A 20,258-nucleotide genomic window follows, 5' to 3' on the forward strand; every position below is an offset into this window, starting at 1 on the left:
TTCTCGCTCCCTTCTTTACTAGGAGGCAAGTACCAGTGTAAGAGTGCTGCTGGATGCACTGTGGTCAGAGATCACAGAATTGGGGGCACACACTCTGTCCAGTCTCTTCCTATTCCAAAGAAACTATAGAACACCCACAATTCTACCAATGCCTCTATTTCCCTTTTTCTCTCTTTCCATCTTCCCTTCTTTCCTCTCCCCTTCCAAGGTTAGGCTGGGGGTCATGAATCTCTTATTTTGTTCTTGTGCTTGTTTTGTTTTTACTAAGGCCTCATGTGATAGACACATGATCAGTGTTCCATATCCCTCAGAGCAGAGGGAGTGCAGGTTGTAAATGGCAGTTCTTAAGAATTGTCTGTCTAAATTAAACAATAATTGTGTCAGTCCTCTTCTACATGAACTGTGTCAAGCAACCAGCACTATACTCTCTTCCAGGAAGTTATGAAGGACCTTATTAGAGCATCACATGTTTTCTACTTTGTTTTTAAATTTTGAGATTATAATATAATTACAACATTTCTCCCTTCCCATTCCTCTCTCCAAACCCATGCATATAGTCCTCCTTGTTCTCTTTCAAATTCACAAACTCCTTTCCATTATTATTGCACACTTGTATGTATATTTATATATACATATAATTTCCTAATTATAACTTACTTAATCCATATGTTACTTGTATGAATGGTTAATATATATATATATATATATATATATATATATATATATATATATGACAAAGAGAGGAAAGATACCACTGGCCATTCAAACAGAATTAGCAAATTAGAGTTGAGAATATATATCTGCTCTTCATTTAATGGAAGAAGACAACATGATAACATATGATTTCTTGTATTACTAAAATTTTTCTCTGCCATACCATACTGCTAGAATATTGCTTGTGTTGCTTTTACTTATTACTCTGATATGATACCCCAGAACCCAGATGTCATTTTCTATCAGTCCAGAAGACCTACCATCATGGTGCTATAAAGCCAAGAATCTAGGCCCTCTTATTACATAATAATAATGTATCACCCTCATATATGAGCCATTCATAGTATGAGACCAATTACTTTTTGAGAAGATCTAATCCATAACTCATAAACTGTGGTTTTACTTGTTTATTCAATATGAATTCATTCCATTTTGCATTTATTCTACATATGCTAACAGGACAATAAGAAGAAAGAGTTAAAGAAAGATAGGGAGAAAAAAACCTAATTATTTTTTTCTTTATTAATTTTTATTACTCAAAACAATGGTAATTTAAGTATATTTTGACCATATTCTTCCTGTCCCCAAAGTCCTTCCAGATCCTTTCCCTCTCACTACCCACCCAACTTTAAGTTATTTTTAAAAACACACAGTACAACAGCACTCACCCAAAAATGAAAAAATAAATAAATGAACACCCAAAGAAAGAAAGAAACAAACAAACCAAACTAAAAGCCAACCAAATAATCAACAAACCACTACTACCGTTAACAACAACAACAACAAAAACTACCAAACTGTAGCCAAATAAAAGCATAGAATAAAACAAAATTTGGGATGTACATTATATGTTGGTTAACCACTCTTGCACATGAGGCCTGCCTTGGAGTAATTGATATACCCAGTGTCATTTCATTGGAGAAAATGGATTTTCCTCTCCCAGCAAGTATAAATGAGTATTCAGTTGTTAACCCTTACCCTAGTGATTAGGTTTTCAGTCCTTCATTCAATATATATAACAAAAAATATAATAAGACATAATAAAAATGATCACATTGAAGTTGGACAAGAAAAACCAACAGAAGAAAAATCTCAAGAGAAGGCACAAAAATCAGAGACTGATTCACATACTCAGGAATCCCATAAAAACACTAAACTAGAAGCTGTAATATATACACAGAGGACCTAGCCAAAACCCATGTAGGCCCTGTGCAAGCTGCATCAGTCTTTGTGAATTCGTATGAGCAATTATCATATTGATTTAGAGGGTCTTATCTTTTTGGAATCTTCCATCCTCTTTGGCTCTTGCCCTCTTTCCACCTCCTCTTCCTCAGAGTTCCCTTACCTTTGGGGGCAGGGATTTAATGGAAACATCGAATTTTTGGCTGAGTATTCCAAGGTTTTTCATGCTCTGCATAATGTGTTGAGCTGTGGGTCTCTATGTTTGTCCCCATATGCTAAATTAGGAAACTTCTCTGATGATGGCTGAGCAAGGCAATGATCTATGTGTATAGCAGGAGATCATTAAGAGTCATTGTTATCACCATGTGTTTTGTTTAATTTTGTTTCTTTTAGAGGTTTTTCCCTTAGGTCCCTGGGCCATCTAGTCTCTGGTTCTTGGTCACCCAGGCAGTACTTGGTATGGGTTCTATCTTGTGTAGTGGGCTTTAAGTCAAATCAGATATTGGTTGGCCACCCCTAGAAGCTTTGCACCACCTTCACTCTAGCACAGCTTGCAGGTAGTACACCCTTAAAGATTTGTGGCTGTATTTGTGTTTATGTTTCTTTTTTGAGGGTACACAGAGTATGTTCCTACACCAAAGATGCTAGAACTTAGGGCTGGAGGTTTTTATGTAGGCACGAACTTGACTTCTCCATGTTCAATGAGTTGTGTAGGTGTTGTCTTCAGCAACAGGACCTTGCTGTCTATTTGTGGAGAACAACCAACAGTCTTGGCAACAGCCTAGGTTATTTGAGCCTTACCATGGAGCCCCTTTGGCCAACTCAATTAGATATAATCCGATCCTGGTACTGGAAGCTTTGTTTGGTGACAAGAGATGGCCAGTTGGGACTCTGTCTCCCCATTTGGCAATTTCTTTTAGATCAACTTCATATATGCATATGTTTTAGAAAGTTTCTACTGTGTTAGGCTTTTATACTACCCTCTAAATATCCCTTAATTTTAGTTGCTTCTCCCTGTATTCCTTTCCACAACCCCCTCTCCCCTTTCTTCATTTGATCCTCCTGTCACAGCCCCCTATCCTTGTCAATTCATAATTATCTGTTCTACTGCCCTTTCCTAATAACTTCTATCTGTTTATACTTACCGTCTGTTGTGTCTATGAATTGTAGCTTCATTATCATTGACTTAACAACTAATATCCACATATAAGCATATATATATATATATATATATATATATATATATATATATATATGATGTTTTTCTTTCTGGTTTTGGAATACCTCATTCAGGAATATTTTTTCTAGTTTCAGTTATTTGCCTGGGAATTTAATTATGTCAATTTTTAACAGCTGAGTAATACACTATTATGTAAATGTACCACATTTTCTTTATCCATTCTTCTTTTGAGGAACCTCTAGGTTGAGTACAACTTCTAAAAAGTCCAATTCTTGGACAGAGTTCCTGATGAAGTTATGAGGTATAGGCATGAGATTTAAGATGAAGAATTAGTACAATGCTGGAGGAAGATAATCTTTCTCTTGTGAATAAGAGAGAAGGCAGAAAGAAAGGATCTGTGTGTAGATTTAGAAGAAGGTCTTGAAAGTAAGATTTTCTGCTATACAATCTCTTGATTCCTCTGTGGTGAAATGTATAGAGTCATATGCCGAAGGGAAACTATTTGAAGAAATAGGGAGAGGTGTTAGGACAGTTACTTTGTGTGGAAAATAAAGTCATTATTGCCTTATAGCTTTGAGGGCTTACTTAAAATTGGACAGAGAATCCCTTTTTGTTTGTTTGTTTTGTTTTGTTTTGTTTTTTCGAGACAGGGTTTCTCTGTGTAGTCCTGGCTATCCTGGAACTCACTCTGTAGACCAGGCTGGCCTCGAACTCAGAAATTTGCCTGCTTCTGCCTCCCGAGTGTTGGGATTAAAGGCGTGTGCCACCACGCCCAGCTTGGACAGAGAATCTAAGTCCTTATATGAGAATTCTTTTTTTCTGGTGGTATTTAGCATATTTGGTAAAATACAGGGCAAGTACAGTTGCTGTGATTCTATATGTTAGTGTTTGAAATAATCAACCATGGATTCTAATATGGTCAAGAAGATATGGATGAAATGGGTAGGTTGGGGAAGTCAAATGATTTAGGAATTAGATATCTAATGATGGAAGAACAATTAGACTTTTGCTAGCAAAGTAATAAGCATTAAAATTAGATTTCTGTTAGATTTTTGGATTGGTGCAGGTCTGGATCACCAATCTAATATGACCATTATTGACCATACTGGAGTGGATATGCGAGTGATTAGAATAAAGAAGTCCAACTATGGAAACTGACAGAAACTGTACTAATATCTAAAGATTTCCATGGATCAACATAACTAAGAGTAACAAGAAATGCTTTCAGTTTTCCTATCTAATGTTTTCTTGAAATTCAAACAATCTTTACTAAAACGCAAGAAAAAATGTTGAATAGCAAATACCTCAGAGAAGGGCTCACCTCATTGAAAAATGAAAGGAAGAATTATTTTGATATAGGACTGAATAAATAGAGAAGTATATTTAGAAGTGAGCAGAGACTTTCTGAAGGGAAATTGAGAAATGATGGAAAAGAAACAGTATAATATTCAATAAAATGGGGATAGAAAAAGTGACATAGAGGGGTAACATATTTTGGCTTCCTAGGTCTATGCACTTGTCCTCATTTCCTGTGATCACTCAAAATCAAATTAACATTTTAATGTCGATTCTTACTGATTAAATTTCTTATCTGACTGTTTCATGCATGTTTATTAATATATTCTGATTACTCTCTCCCCATTATCTACGTCTTTCCCTACCACCCACCTGCAATCAGTTCCTTTCTCATTTTCATGACTTTAGGCTGTTTTTGTGACTTTCAGTTTAATCAGAGCTGTCTGTATGACCATTAGATTGGAACTATCTGTTGGAGACTGGTGAGATCATCAGTGAGTACTTTACTGAAGACAATGGTCCTCACTTTCCTTGAATCTATCTGTAGCAAATTCCTGCCGTGAGGGGTAGAGACTTCTGAGCCCTTCCTCCATCTGTGCTTGACTGTTGACAGTTCCATTCTTATACAGACTCGCTATAGGCATCCACACCTGCTTTGAGTTTGTGATTGCAGTGACATTGTCTTGCTCACAAAAATGACATTTTGTAGCTCTTCTCCATAGATTTCTAGCACTTGTATTCTTTGTAACACATCTTCCACAGTCTTCCCTTACAGTAGATAATATAAATATTCTGTTTAGGGATGAGAACTCTTTGCAGCCTTGGCTTTCAACATGGTTCACAGGAAAAAGTCTCTTCTTCCATTAAGGTTGAGAGTATATCTATAAGGATAAATTTAACTATTTAGAAGGTGGCTTGATACTATGCTAATTTGCTAAACAGCAGTATTTGGTACCCCCTACCAAGGAGGACCTACGATCTATTTGCCCTGCTGCTGTTTTTTAAAAATTAGGTTTAAAGTATGTGAGGCATGGATTCCCTTGCTCTCTTGGAGTAGGTTTCAAATTCAATCAGAGAGACCTCAATGAAGTAGCAAATTCCAAATAATCATTGCTTCAAGTAATGTAAATATGACATACAAATTCTATAGATTAATACAAAGAATAATAGGATCAAACTTTTGTCTTTTCCCACAGAACATTTCAGTACTATGACCACCATCACTAAAGAGATTGGAAAAGGTATGTAAGGTGATGTATATACACTGGGAAGTTAGAGGGAGAGAGAGAGAGAGAGAGAGAGAGAGAGAGAGAGAGAGAGAGAGAAGAGTCATAGAGACAGAGAATGTGTATGTGTGTGTGTATGTATGTGTGTGTAATATGTGATACTTCTAGCATGACTAGACTTGGGCACCATAATATAATACCTTAAGTTTTCAGAAGCCAATCAAGTATGTACCCTCAATATGGTTATTTGTCTTATGTCTTCCCTATAACCTTTGAAATTTGGGAAAACAACTACATCATAAGTTACAAAGCTGTGTTCATAGCTCACAAACTATTTTATGAAGGAGATGAAAAATCCAAATTCTGTTGGGTTAGACTTGAAAGAGTTATACCAGAAACAAGGATTTCTACAAACACAATTTGAGGCTAGAACAAATACCGGGCATCCTTCCACAATATTTCTATTCTTTTTTCCTTTTATCCATGGAATACTAAGAAATTTAAACTTGGGAGCCATTCACGTTTTTTTCTCTTTGAGAAAATAAAGAAGCTTTTCCTATAATGCCTAGGTCAAAATTATGCTTTTATTATTTGCTCCATTTGTGCCTTTTACCAGGAAAGATTCAGAAAATTGTATATGGTACAAGGACTATTAGACAGGGGCATGCCATCATGTGTGATATTCCTGCACTTGAGAAGTGGAATAGAAGAACCGTAGATTCCAGACAAGTGTAGACTCAAAGTGAGTCTGTGTCCCAAAGGGGGGAAAAAAAAAACAAACATGTATAAAATGGACACTAAAGAATATTAGTTCACTCTGGAGCTCTACTGAAAACCAACTTCTCATTAGTAAAGTCCCAATGATATACTTAAACTTCTCATAAATTGTTAACCATGGACTGGGATATATTCTGGAAAGGTTAGAGAAAGGTAAGGTAAGTTTGAAAGGGCAGTGTTTAGATTACATTTTCTTCAATTTAAGTAACCTAGTGTGAGCGTGTGTGTGTATGTTATACATATATGTGTGTATATATGATACATCAGCATATTAGTTATTAAATATGTGTGTATGGATATACACACATAATAGATATACATATATATGCATGTGCATATATTCTGTGCATATTTGTTTACATATACATGCATATTATGTGTGAATTGTTCATAAATTCTCACTGAAGAAAAAACTGTCAAAAGTGTTGACTTAATAAAACTCACTAATTTTCTAAATTTGAAGTTTCTTCAGGAGCACAAGAGAAACAAATGCCAGAATGTAAACTCAGAACCAGAATGGTTTTCATTTCTATTTGAACTCATTACTTTGCAGCTTTTTCCAGTTCTGTGAAAACATTTATTCATCCAATGCATTCATCAAACAAGTGTCAATTACCAGTGGTACAAAAACAAATAAGGCATAATTGCTACTTTCCAGTGCCTAAAAATGGAATGAGCCACAAAAACAATAATTGTGATGTTAGATGCTGTGCATAGAAAGGGTAAACAGTGATGCTATCTTATAATTATTGTATATTTGCCATTTACCAGGATCCATGCTAAATATTGCATGCATATTATTAGCTCACTTAAACTTACTTGTCGTCATTATCTTCATTTTACAAAAAAGAGTAAACTAAGATTCATTAAAGATTTGGGTACTTAGCCCAGGCCGCAGACTAGATAAACTATAGATTCAGAAAGAATACAGTCAATTTGGAAACCTAGAGGAAGGCACTATTAATTGTACAAATGAATTGCACTTGGAGCTAGAAAGATGAGAAAAGGGAGGAACTTATTCAAAGTAAGAAGCATGAAAAAAGACATAACCTATAAATGTACCATCATTTATGAGAAATAAAAATTGAGTTTCTATGGTTGAATTATAGCAAACAATAATAGAAAGATAGCGTAGAGCTTGACTAAGATGGTTGGAATGTGTGACTTCAAATTATGTACTAGCCCTGTAGATCGTTTGAAGACAATTGAATGTTTAAATGACAGAAACTATCACAATCATCAGGAAAAATCAATATGAAATCACTATTAACATGATTCCCAAAAGTGGGATTCCAGATACCATGGTGGTAAGCTGTCACAGTGTAATGGTGAAAATGAGCACTGATAAGCTGTATTAATTCAATGTTCTTCACAAATTTTTACTTATTTTTCCTAGTTCTACCTCCCTGAGTTCATGAAAACCTAGTCTAATTACTTATTATTTTTTTATTTATTTTTTTCTATAGCACAAGATTTTGAGTATTCTTCAGTAATCCTTAGGTTTTCCCATGAGCAAATAGAATATGTACATGGCTGATTGTCATGGAGTGCTTCCAGCTGTGATATTATAATTGTCTGATTATGAATTTGAAATCTATCTTTAATCAGCTGCTATTTTGAAGAGTCGAGATAGGTCTTCTGTCCTATTTTCATGGACTTGTTTTCCTAGGAGATGTCTGTAAAAGGTAATCTCTTATATGGGTATCCCTTTTCTCTTCCTTTATTTCAGCAGTGATTCTAAGGGACATTGGAGGAGACAATGTGAAGATGCTGGGCATGAACATTCCCATAAAGGATGTTGAGATTCTGTCTTCTGTTTTGATTGCCATATGTGTGCTTCTGTTGCTCATTGCTCTGGCTCTTGGTGGTGTAGTCTGGTACCAGCATCGACAAAGAAAGCTTCGGCGCAACAGGAGGTCCATTCTTGATGATAGCTTCAAGCTTCTCTCTCTCAAGCAGTAATAGCTAAAGCTTGAAGATATCTTCAGAAAACACGTCTGGGATGTATCCCATGTTCCCATAAAGCTGTGTACTAGTTAAAAACCCTTTTATCAAGGGGTAGGGATAGTGGAGAGGCAGAGGATAGAATCAGAATTATCTGGGCATTTCCTTATTTATTTACATGGAATTCATATGTTATCACTTTTTTAAAAATTTCCATACAACTTGAGAATTAGGTAAGTTCCTTTGTATACAAATTTCAGCAGCTAGGATATGTGACCCTTCAGTACTGCAAAGTACAGAAATTCCTAGAATATAATCATTCTCACAGAATAGATACCAAGAAAAAGCTATCTATTTAGGTTTCTAATTCCAGGACCTAGATAGACAAGTATACTTTTAATTGAGCCCAGGTGATGAGCCACAAAGGTAACCATAACTAAAGAGAGGACAAAGAACATAAGCATGATGCAAAATGAGAGGTAGGATGGGTAGTTGGATTCCAAATTTTAGCTTAATTGTCTTTGACAATGGACTATTGGAGAAATGAATGAATAGGTTATGGTTGTCAACCTCTGGAACCAGAAGTACCTATAAGACAGTCCTTCAAGTTTTTACACAGTGATACTGAAGAGAATTTTGAGTGTCCTCTCCATGTTTCAAATAGCAAATCTTGTTCATTAAAATACTTATTAAAAGATTGGAATACTAAATTTGGTGATTTTTGTGATTCCTGTGGCTACTTGGATGTGAGATTACATTTTAAACCAAAGAATTTCAGGGATCTGAGGAGTTATATTATAGATTCATATAGCCCTTGTGGATCCTGGAGTATGCTGTCTCAAAGTAAGCATCCATGTTGGAGTGGTAACATCCTTGAAGACAAGTTCTGTGGATGCTAATTTTTTTTTTTTTTTTGGAATGTCAAGAAAAGTAGCCAGAGAAGGTACTGAAACAAGACCCGTTCCTGTCCACTGGGCAAACATAGGTAGGAGCATGCATGGTGATTTTGTGGGTGGGAGTGGCTACAGAGATATAAGACGTATGTTTACATTTTATAAACCTCTTTAGAAAACAGACTCATTCCTTCCTGTACCTTGCAGCAACATCCCTTTGTTGCCAGCATGTTTAGATGTCTCTGAAACTTTGATCAGGAGGTGCAAACAAGAAAATAGGAATAGGGTAAGACATTCCATTCTCACTATAGTTTCCACATGGCAAATGCAGAACAGAAGGAGCATCCCAGAGAGTAATGATAATAGCAGTGGGATGGGGATATAGCTCAGTGGTAAAGTGATGGCCTAATATAAGACAGTCCCTGGGTTGAAAAAAAGAGCACAAAAGGAAACAAAATAGAAAACAAAGTAATAACAGAAACACATAGTGATCTTATACATATCAAAGAATTCTAATTCCTGATGGTTTTGGATTTGCCTTGGTTCATTCAAATGAAGATTATATTAATTTACTTAGGGTGACCCAGTTGAAAATTGAGTGGAGACTCAAATTTTCATCTATTTTACTCCAAAACATTCTATTTTCCTTTATCATGGAAACGTATACTATTCTTTGTCTTTCTTACCCACTCGATTTCAAATTGTGAGGTTGCCTAGCAACTTGTGTACTTAGTTAGCAACCCACAGTGTTTGTTTCCATATGACATGAAATGTTGCAGGTCAGAGGCCAGAGATGAAAACAAAGGCCAGAGTAATGCATTTTATTCATCTGTGGTCAGTGGCTTTCTGGAAAGTTTCCGGAAATCTTGGGAACATAGATGTGGAGGAGCATATTAATTACTTGTTATCCAGTTATAGAAATAATATGCCTTCTCACTGAGAAATTGCTCTGTACACTTAGAGGTAAAATAGAGGCCCTTAACCAGAGTGTACATGGATGACTGTGGCTAATACCTAAATAAGAGTTTGAAATAAATGGAATATTTTTACTAACCTATATGCCTCAGGTTTATGCATCCTTCAAACACTGTCATCCTTAAAACTCTTTTAGTCCTGGACCAAGGTTCCATTTTGAACAATTTAAATAGGAGACTGCAAATCTGCCCACTTAGGCAGATAGGAGATTTACACAACAAAGGTATTGCCATAATTGTTTTAAATATACCAGCAATACTCCATTTTGAATAGTTGTTACCCAGGGTCATTTTGTCCACATGGCAGAATTGTGAAGGGGCAAGACAATAAAGAGGTTCTTCTTCATTATATTCTTGATGGAGTTGTTTTAAGTTTGACTAGAATTTGATCTCCTTGATGAAAAGTTCTGTGGAAAATTACCCAGTTCTGTCCTAGGAACATAAGGTCAAGCTTCCAGCTAATTTACCTTGGCTCCTATTAAACTACCTGCTTGTGCAAATCTTCCTGTCCAGCTAACTTCTTATCTTAGCTTCTGCTGGACTACTAGCTTGTGTAAAACTTCTCGCTGCAGCTGCTGAGCAAGATAGCAGGATAGATTTTTACCTTTAAAATTTCCATGCTCTAAATTTGCAGTGCTATTCTTGAGTCCTGAATACCTGAGGGTAGTCTCAGGTGGCTGGAATAAAGACTTTCAATTGGGTATAACAATGTCTGAGTAGTCTTCTCTGGTGGGCTTCTGTCACAGAATTACTTACTAAGCAGACCAGAATTTAGTGATGGCTATGACTCATGCTGTTCCAAATCCAGCTGCCCTGTAGAAGTATACATTTGTATAGGAATCAGGGTCCAATAGCTGCTCAGTTCTGGTAAATAAAGATTCACATGCTAGCATCCTAAATATTACTTCTCTGTAACAGACCTTATCGTTGAGATTTTGGAGGTAGTGTTCCTGAGTCTAAATTTCACTTGTGTAACTTAATCTCTCCTAAGAAAATGTATTCGTAAATCCTTTATAGTACCAGTTTCCTTCACTTTGAGTTTCGTCTCCAACAATTTAAGTGTTAGAATTTAAAACTTTGCAAATTGATATATTTAGCAGAAACAGACCCCTCTCTCCTTTGGCATGTTGTTTATGTGGAGATTAATGAAAATCAAGTATATTCTGGGGATTCCAGTCATTTAACCATATAACTTCCATATTATTATAGCTGAGAAATTCTTAGCATGGATACATGAGTGTAGGAGGTGGAGCTATAGTATGATGCATTTTAAAGACTTATTTTTAAAATTATTTTTAATTATGTGTATGTGTTGGTGGGAGATGGAGGAAAGCAGTAGTTTCAGATCCCCTGGAGCTGGAGTTACAGATAGTTGTAAGCCACTGAGTATTTTGGGAATTGAACTCAGGTCTTTTGTAAGAACAATACTTAGTCTTAACAATGAGCCATCTCTGTAGCCATCTCTGTTCTTGTTAGTAATTCTGCTTCCAATTAAAATGGAATCTTAGACCCTTTGTATTCTGGAAAAAGATGAATATGAGGAGGTACTATGCAAACAAAACAAAATAAAAAACAATTTAAATAGTACTCCTATTCTGTTTATTGCTCAAGCCAGAAGTTTCCAACTTCAACAAAACAGTGTGTCTTGTTTGCTTTCTCTTCAGAATATCTTTAAAATATTTTATTTTCGACTATTTTGTTTTATTTAGTATATTGTGGAGTACATACCAACACAAGTATGTGGCAGTCAGAAAACAATGTCTGCCCTATTGTAGGTTCTGGGAATTGAATTCAAGTTATCAGGCTTGCATGACAAGAACCTTTACCCAGTGGTCCACTTTTTTAAAAAAGGTATTCTCTCATACATTAACCCCAGACTATAGCTTTCCTCTTCTCTCCTCCCACACCTCACTGGACTCTTCCTTTGTTTATCTCCAGAAAATGGCAGGCCTCCCAGGGATAGCAACCAAAGATGCATGGCAGCTGCAACTGCAACAACACTAGGCCCCTCCCCTCATATTAAGGGAGAATGAGACAACTCAGTAGGGGCACAAGGGTCCTTAGAACAGACAAAAGCAAAGCGGCAGAGACAGCCCCTGTGCCCAGTGGATCATTGTGCCAGACTAAAAATACCTTTTTTGTATCTCTGTTGGTTCCCACTTCAGTTAAACTCTCAACCATTTGTTTGCTTGGCATGTAATCCCAGAACTGAGATATAAAGACCACCAGTACAAGGTCCGCCTAGAATGCATAGTGAGTTCCAGACCAGCTTGGGCTGCTGAATGGAACTGTTTCTCAAAACAAACAGGACAAAAAAAGTCACAATCATTTGTTGCCTGAGCTATTGTACTCCTTTCCTGCTGTTTATCTCAGATCCTCTCTAGACTTACAATTGATTTTTCCACACAGAAAAGTGAGGTTTCAAAAATATAATTAAGCCTCTAGTTTGAACAACATTGTGTACATTTAGATCTCCCTGATGATAAGTAGACTCTGGAGATAATTGAAGAGGCAACAAAAAAGAAGAAAGAGCAAATCAGTAGATAGGGCAGCAGGGCTGAAAATATAATGTTAGCTTTGCATCATATGATTCTCTATCCAGAACAGGAAAGTCACAACATACTTCCATTCAAAAAAAAAAAAAAGGTAGAACACAGTCATGTAAATAGCCAAAGAATAATAATGAATCCAGTGACAGAGGGTATCTTTTAGGAACTCTGGAAGGTGGGAGAAAGTGGCATAGTATTTTTTAAGTGAAGAAAGCAAAGGATGACCAAAACCAAGTTTGGTGGGACACACACCTAGAGTTTTAGCACTTAGAACACAGAGTGGGGAAGACTGAAGTTCACAGTCAGGTTAGACAACTTTGAAAGTTTGAAGTCAGCCTGGGCTACAGAAGGAGAAGCTGACTCAAGCCATCATTCAAAGTTCTGTGTCTCGTGAAAAGTCTGTATTTTCTAGAATTGTGCATAAGTACAATTCATGTAGAATGCACTATGTGGTCTGATTTGTTGTATTGTTGACATGCTATTTTAAAAATAATTTCTCTGTTGTATTCTATTATATGAAAATAATGTAATTTGTTTTTTAATTCACTTATTGCGGGCATTTGAGAAGGGCTTATCATAAAAAGGTGCATTGAACATTCTTGAACAACAAAATGGGATGATAACCTGAAGTATACAATAATGATCATTGTATAGAGACAAACTGAAATCAGATAGCTTATTTTTTTTAACCACAATGGATGCAAATCAGTAGCAGAAAAGAATTAGGAAATCACATTTAGCATTGAAAAATTAAAATTATAATTTTAAATACTGCATGGATAAAATAAAAGGTCTTACTGACCCTCAGGGTATGATTTTAAGTTATGACTTTTGTTGCATGTAGTTTTAAATCACTAGTGCCTTTTGCCCAGGACCACAGCCCAAGCTCTGGTCCCTCCCACCTTTCCTTTTGTTCCACCCAGCTTAGCTCCAGGATTGGGCACCACCAGCCCCAGCTCTGGTTCTCTTTCCTCCCCTCTTTGCTACAGCAGGGATTGCACCACCAGCTACCACCAGAGACCCTTGAATCCTAGGATAAAAAATGACTCAGATACCTCTTGCCTTGGAAAAGCGTGCTCTTACCAAATTATTATCTCTATTTCTCCTCCTGCCCTAATCTTAGTGGCTTGTTCCACCTAGTCCCTGCCAAAGATCTTTGTGGCCACCTGCCTGTAGCAGAGGCTGTAGTACCTAGTGCCCCACTCCAGACCAAATATGGTTGCTTTGTCCTTTTTCCTTCAAAGAATGGCAGAAAAAGCCTCCAGGCACCATCTATTTACTGGAGTTGGCCTCTTCAGGTTCTATCTCCCCACTATTGGTCACTTTGGCTAAGGTCATCCCTGTTGAGTTCTGGAAGCCTCTCACATGGCAGGTCTCTGGGACATTGTAGAGGTTCCCCCCCTCTCACCTGCTACAGCTGCACATTTTTCTTTGTTCTCCTGACCCTCTGGACTTCTCTCATGTCTACCCCTCCATACCTGATTCTGCCTCATTTTCCCTGCCGCTCCCCTCTTCCACCCAGGTTCCTCCCTTTCTCTACCTCCCATGATTATCTTGTTTCCCCTTCTAAGTGGGATTGAAACATCCTCACTTAGACTTTCGTCCTGTTAAATGTCTTAGGGTCTGTGAGATGTATCCTGTGTATTCTGTACTTCTTCTTTTTTTTTTTTTCTTTTTTAGCTAATATCCACTTATCTGTGAGTACCTACCACTTACATCCTTTTCTGCCTGGGTTACTTAACTCAGGATGATATTTTCTAGATTCATCCATTTGTCTGACAAAATTCATGATGTCATCATTTTTAATAGCTGAATAGTATTCCACTGTGTAAATGAACCACATTTTCTGTATCCATTTTTCCATTGAGGAACATCTGGATTGTTTCCAGCTTCTGGCTATTATGAATAAGGCTACTATGGACATAATGAAGCATATTTCCTTGTGGTGTGGTGGAGCATCTTTTGGGTGTATGCCCAGGAGCAGTATAGATAGGTCTTCAGGTAGAACTATTTCCAATTTTCTGAGGAATGCCAGATTAATTTCCAAAGTGGTTGTACCAGTTTAAAATCCTACCATCAATGGAAGAATGTTCCTCTTTCTCTATATCCTTGCCAGCATGTGCTGTCACTTGAGTTTTTGATTTTAGCCATTCTGACTGGTGTAAGGTGGAATCTCAGGGTCATTTAGATGTGCATTTCCCTGTTGACTAAAGATGTTAAGCATTTCTACAAGTGCTTCTTGGCTATTCGAGATTCCTCAGTTGAGAATTCTCTGTTTAGCTCTGTACCCAATTTTTAATTGGGTTACTTGGTTTCCTAGAGTCTAACTTCTTGAATTCTTTATATATTTTGGATATTAGGCCTTTATCAGATCAGAAAAAAAGTTAAAAGAGGGAGGGAATCCCTTTCAAAGTCTGAGGAAGATGATTCTTTCGACAGTGAGGACTTCTTCTGTCACTCTGGTCTTCTAGGAAGTGCAAGGGTGCATTTAATGCATTCCTCTTTTTTTCCTGTCTCCTTGATACATACATAGCTTACTAAGTTTTCTACCTGCTATTCCTGGTCTTAGAAATATTATGACTATATAGAAGAAGCCCAACAGACGTCTGTGACTTCTTCTCGAACCCAGATTAGTTTAGAGACCAGACACATCTTTCTTTCAGTGAGAAAAAGTCAAATCAGGACTTCTTGACATTCATAAATATGCATAAATGTTTTGACACTTGAGCAGAATCAGGACTTTCAGGATCTGGCTCCTAAACATCATAGGAAAAGCCTCCATTGAAAAGAAGAGTCCAGTGAAGCATTTGTAGTCTTGTAAAGGAATGAAGTATCTTAGAGTCACTCTAAAATTTATCTGGCTCTTGCCTTTATATACCATATCCAAAGGATGGTGTTAAGATTCTTGACAAGTATAATCTCCACCAAGCTAAGAATTAAGCACTGAGTCATTGTTGATCTTCAGGAAGTGCTTACTATTCAAAGTGAAAGTACTATAGTAGTTAATTGGTAAAGATATGTTCATGGGTTTTCCATTCTCTACCCTTATGCATGCTACTTCTTTCAATAATTCCTATAGGAAATATTCACACTCTACCCACACCTCAAAGTGAATAAGATACAGACTTAGACAATGACTCTAGACATCCCAGGAGCCTAGGTGCTTTACCTACCCTTTGGAAAAGTTAGTGTCAACCTTACTGGGTCTGTAAATTGTTGAGCGACTAATACTTTGGACTTCAAAACAACATGATTCTAAATTTCACTCTGGTCACTGTGAGAAAATGTGAGTGACATTGTACTGACGCTATCTTCTCTAGCCACTATGGGTGCATCTATTAAAACCTGAAAATCAGTGAAGAATAAGTGGGTATCATGCGCCGGACCAAGAGGCTGCAATCTTTCTATGTGTTTCTGAGTTAAATCAGTTGTACTGGAGTTCCAGGTATGCTGGGTATTCTGGTTCATAGACAGAAGAAAAGCAAATGGAATGAGGCCCAACTGTAGTCTTAAATGCTGCATAACAAACCTTTGCCTTAGAAACAAAGCAAGCAAAGAAAGGGATGTTAAAGTTAGGAATAAAGCTTCCCACAGTATTCAGATCTAAAGTGATGGGTCAAGTAGAGGCGATTAAAGATGTAACATTCTGCATATTTTAATCACTTCCTAAGTAATACACTTACGCTTCCCACACTGTATATTTTGATGTTTACAAGTTGTTTTTACACTAAATACTGACAGAATTACATAGTTTGACTTTGAAACATTCAGATTCTTAATTGGTAGTTAAGAGAAACCTCTTCAAGATAAGTAGAACATTTTTCTCTGCCTCTAAATTTATAAAAGAGCTGTTATTCTGGGTCAGAAAAAATGGTCCTCACAAATGTTATACTTAAAAAATATGTCAACTTCGGAGGTTGTTGCTATACTTTGTGAAAGTACATCCAATCTCTAAGGAAGTCCTTGGAGTTCTGAGTAACTGCCTGAGCAATTTGTTCAGGTTCATGATACTGAAACACATCTGATGAAATAATTTCCCAGGCCTCTTTGGATTTTATATGATGGAAGAATGAGAGACTAAATGTTTTCTTTTAAATTAATGTAAAAAGAAATGGTAAAACTACAATTCCCTTGGTTTGGCAGAAAGGACTTTAATATAATTTCGAAGTGTAGTATTTGAGATTGAAATAAACAGTCTCTCAAGCAATTAAAAAAGCTGACTTTCTGCTCCTCCCCATTCAACAGACAGTAGGGTTTTTGTTGTTGTTTTTTTATTATTATTTTTACTGTGCAGTGCCAGACTCATCCCTGAGACAAGAGGGTGGAAAAGAAATAAGAAAGTGAGCAAAAGACTTGAATAGACATCTCATCAAAGAGGACACACGGGTGGTGAACTAGCACAAAGGCGTTCAATATCATGTGTCATTAGAGAACTACAACTTAAAATAACAATGTGGTAACATGGCTGCTTTAGTTGGCAGCATAAAACTTGGAGATCAAGGCAAACTAAAGTTCCATGCAATAGCCCCCTTTAACACAGAGCATTGGACAATTATACCCTGAGGGTTAAGAAGAATTATCTGATAATACAATCACAAGAACAAGCCACATGAGCAAAAACAATACCCGAAGTATATTCATTCCTATCTGTGACACCTTGCAGGGGCACAGAAACACATCCCAAGAATGATTCTGTGTTTTGAAGAAACTGAGGTCACAAGACTCTTGTCCTGTTTTCTTGGACTCTCCCCATAAGCACTCAGAATTCTCACATGAGTCCTTAGACTGTGTCCTCACATACAGTCATTTTAATGGTTCATATCCAAAGCACAAGATCACCAAAGTCTTTAAGGAAATGAAACACTCACTGCAAAAATGGGAACAGCCACTTGATAATTTCTAAAGAAACACATCAGTACAGGGGAAATTTCCTGAACAGAATACCAACGGCTCAGGCTATAAGATCAATGATTGACAAATGAAACCTCAAGAAACTGAAAAGCTTCTGTAAGGCAAAGGAAAATGTCAATAGGACAAAACAGCAACCAACAGATTGGGAAAAGATCTTTACCAACCCTATGTCCGATAGAGGGCTAATATCCAATATATATAAAGAACTCAAGAAGTTAGACTCCAGAGAACCAAATAACCCAATTAAAAATGAGGTACAGAGCTAAACAAAGAATTCTCAAATGAGGAATCCAAAATATTCAACATCCTTAGCCATCAAGGAAATGCAATTCAAAATGACCCTGAGATTCCATCTTACACCAGTTAGAATGGCTAAGATCAAAAACTCAGGTAACACCAGATATTGGCAAGGATGTGGAGAAAGAAGAACACTCCTCCATTGCTGGTGGAATTATACCATTTTGGAAATCAATCTGGCCGTCCTCAGAAAATTGAAAATAATTCTACCTGAAGACCCAACTATACCACTCCGGGGCATACACCCAAAAGATGCTCCAAAATATAACAAGGACACATGCTCCACTATATTCATAGCAGCCTTATAATAGATAGATGCTGGCAACAACCCAGATGTCCTTCAATGGAAGAATGGATACAGAAAATGTGCTTAATTTATACAATGGAATTCTAGTCAGCTATTAAAAACAATGACTTCATGAACTTTGTAGGCAAATGGATGGAACTAGAAAATATCATCCTGAGTAAGATAACCCAGACCCAAAAGGACATACATAGTATTTATGCACTGATAAGTGGATATTAGCCCAAAAGCTCAGAATACTCAAGATACAACTCACAGACACCTTAGAAGGGGGAACAAAATAATCATGGAAAGCAGAGGGAGACAGAGACTTGCGTGGGAAAGTGGAGGGGGAGGAAAAAAAGGGGGGCAGAATCAGGCATGGGCAGAGACTAGAGAGAAGTCCAAAGGCCAGGGAAATGAATAGAGATTTGTACCAGTGGAGGGTGGGGAACTTGGAGAACCACTAGAAAGTCCCAGACACCAAGAATGAGAGAGGCTAGGACCCAATTAGTATAACATTAGCTGAAATACCCAACAATGGGGAGACAGAACCTGAAGAGACCACCTCCAGTAAACAGACATTGCCCTCAGGAGGGGGATGGGGGTACCCACCACTCTCAAAAATTTTAACCCAGAATTGCCCCTGTCTAAAGGAAATACAGGGACAAAAATGGAGAGCAGAGGCTGAAGGAAGGGTCACTCAGAGACCAACCTACCATGTGATTCATTCCATCTGCAGACACCAAAGCCTGACACTATTGTTGATGCCAAAATGTGCTTACAGACAGGAGTCTAGTTGTCCTCTGAGAGGCTCTGCCAGCACCTGACTAGGACAGATGCAGATACAGCCAACCATTGGACTGAACCCGGGGACCCCAATGAAAGTGCTCAGGGAAGGACTGAAGGAGCTGAAGGGGATTGTCACCATGTAGGAAGAACAACAGTACTGACTAACTGGATACCTCAGAGCTCCCAGGGACTAAAGTACCAACCAACGAGTATACATGGGCCAGTCCATGGCTCCTCCTAGATATGTAGCAGAGGACTGCCTTATTTGGCATTAGTGGGAGGGGAGCCCTTAGTCCTATGGAGATTTGATGCCCTAGAGCAGAGGGATGCTAGACAAGTGAGGCAGGAGTGGGTGGGTTGGTCAGGGAGCACTCTGTTAAAGTAAGAGTGGAGAGGGATGGTGTAGGAGAGTTTATGGAGGAAAGACCTGGAGAGACAACATTTGTGATGTAAACAAATAAAATGACTAATAAATTAAAAAATAAGTATCCTCTTCCTATATGATCCTATAAATTGTGCTTCTTGGTATTTACCTGAATGGATTGATAATTTGTATTTGCCTTAGAACATAAATATAGATTTACAATATGAATCATAATTGTTAAAAGTTTGGAGCAAAAAAAATTATTTTCAGTAGGTGAATGTTTACTGGAACCACAGTACTATTCGGAAATAGAATATTAATCAAAACTAAGCAATAATTAGGTTTAGCCATAAAAACATGTGAAAGAGCCATAAATGCATATTAGAAACTGAAAGAAACCTATCTGAAAAGACTATACTATTGTATTTATTCTAATAAAAGTTAAAACTACAAACTGGTGCAAATATTAGAACTTCCCAGGGATTGTTGGGGAAGGAAAGAAATAGGAAGAGTGCAGTGGACTGTTAAGTCATTAAAATTATTCTGTAAAACGCTAGAACTATAAATATATGTCAAAATGTGAAGACCTACAAACTGAATAGGTTCAAAAATGAGACTTACTAAAGTTATGGACTTCAGGCAAAGATGATTATTGATGTAGACTCATCAGTTAACAAATATACCATTGTCACACATAGAATATTAATTGAAGAGACATTCCATGAGTGAGAGTGGGAGAACATGACAAAAACTATCTGTACTTTGTGTGGAATTTTGTTGTGAACCTAACATTTCTCTAAAGAATATTCTATAAAGAAAGGGCATTTTTGGTGACTTTAGGTAGAGATGTCTGCTCTTGATTTGAAGAGGAAGTAA

At 37.1% G+C, this 20,258-nt stretch overlaps 1 protein-coding gene across 3 annotated transcripts in view; it reads left to right on the plus strand.

Moving 5' to 3' along the window:
- The window catches only part of Heph (hephaestin), a 96,510-nt gene extending 87,485 nt beyond the window's left edge, over positions 1-9,025 (plus strand). For 2 of the 3 annotated variants that reach the window (XM_021187434.1, XM_021187432.2), the window contains exons 21-22: positions 5,569-5,613; positions 8,105-9,025. In XM_021187434.1, the coding sequence (XP_021043093.1) occupies positions 5,569-5,613; positions 8,105-8,337 (278 nt within the window). In that variant the 3' untranslated portion in view covers positions 8,338-9,025. The remainder of the gene's footprint in view (positions 1-5,568; positions 5,614-8,104) is intronic. The other variant, XM_021187435.1, reaches the window with a different exon arrangement.
- The last annotated feature ends 11,233 nt before the right edge of the window (positions 9,026-20,258 follow it).

The sequence above is a fragment of the Mus pahari genome, chromosome X, assembly GCF_900095145.1.
Source record: "Mus pahari chromosome X, PAHARI_EIJ_v1.1, whole genome shotgun sequence".
Classification (NCBI taxonomy): Eukaryota; Metazoa; Chordata; class Mammalia; order Rodentia; family Muridae; genus Mus; species Mus pahari.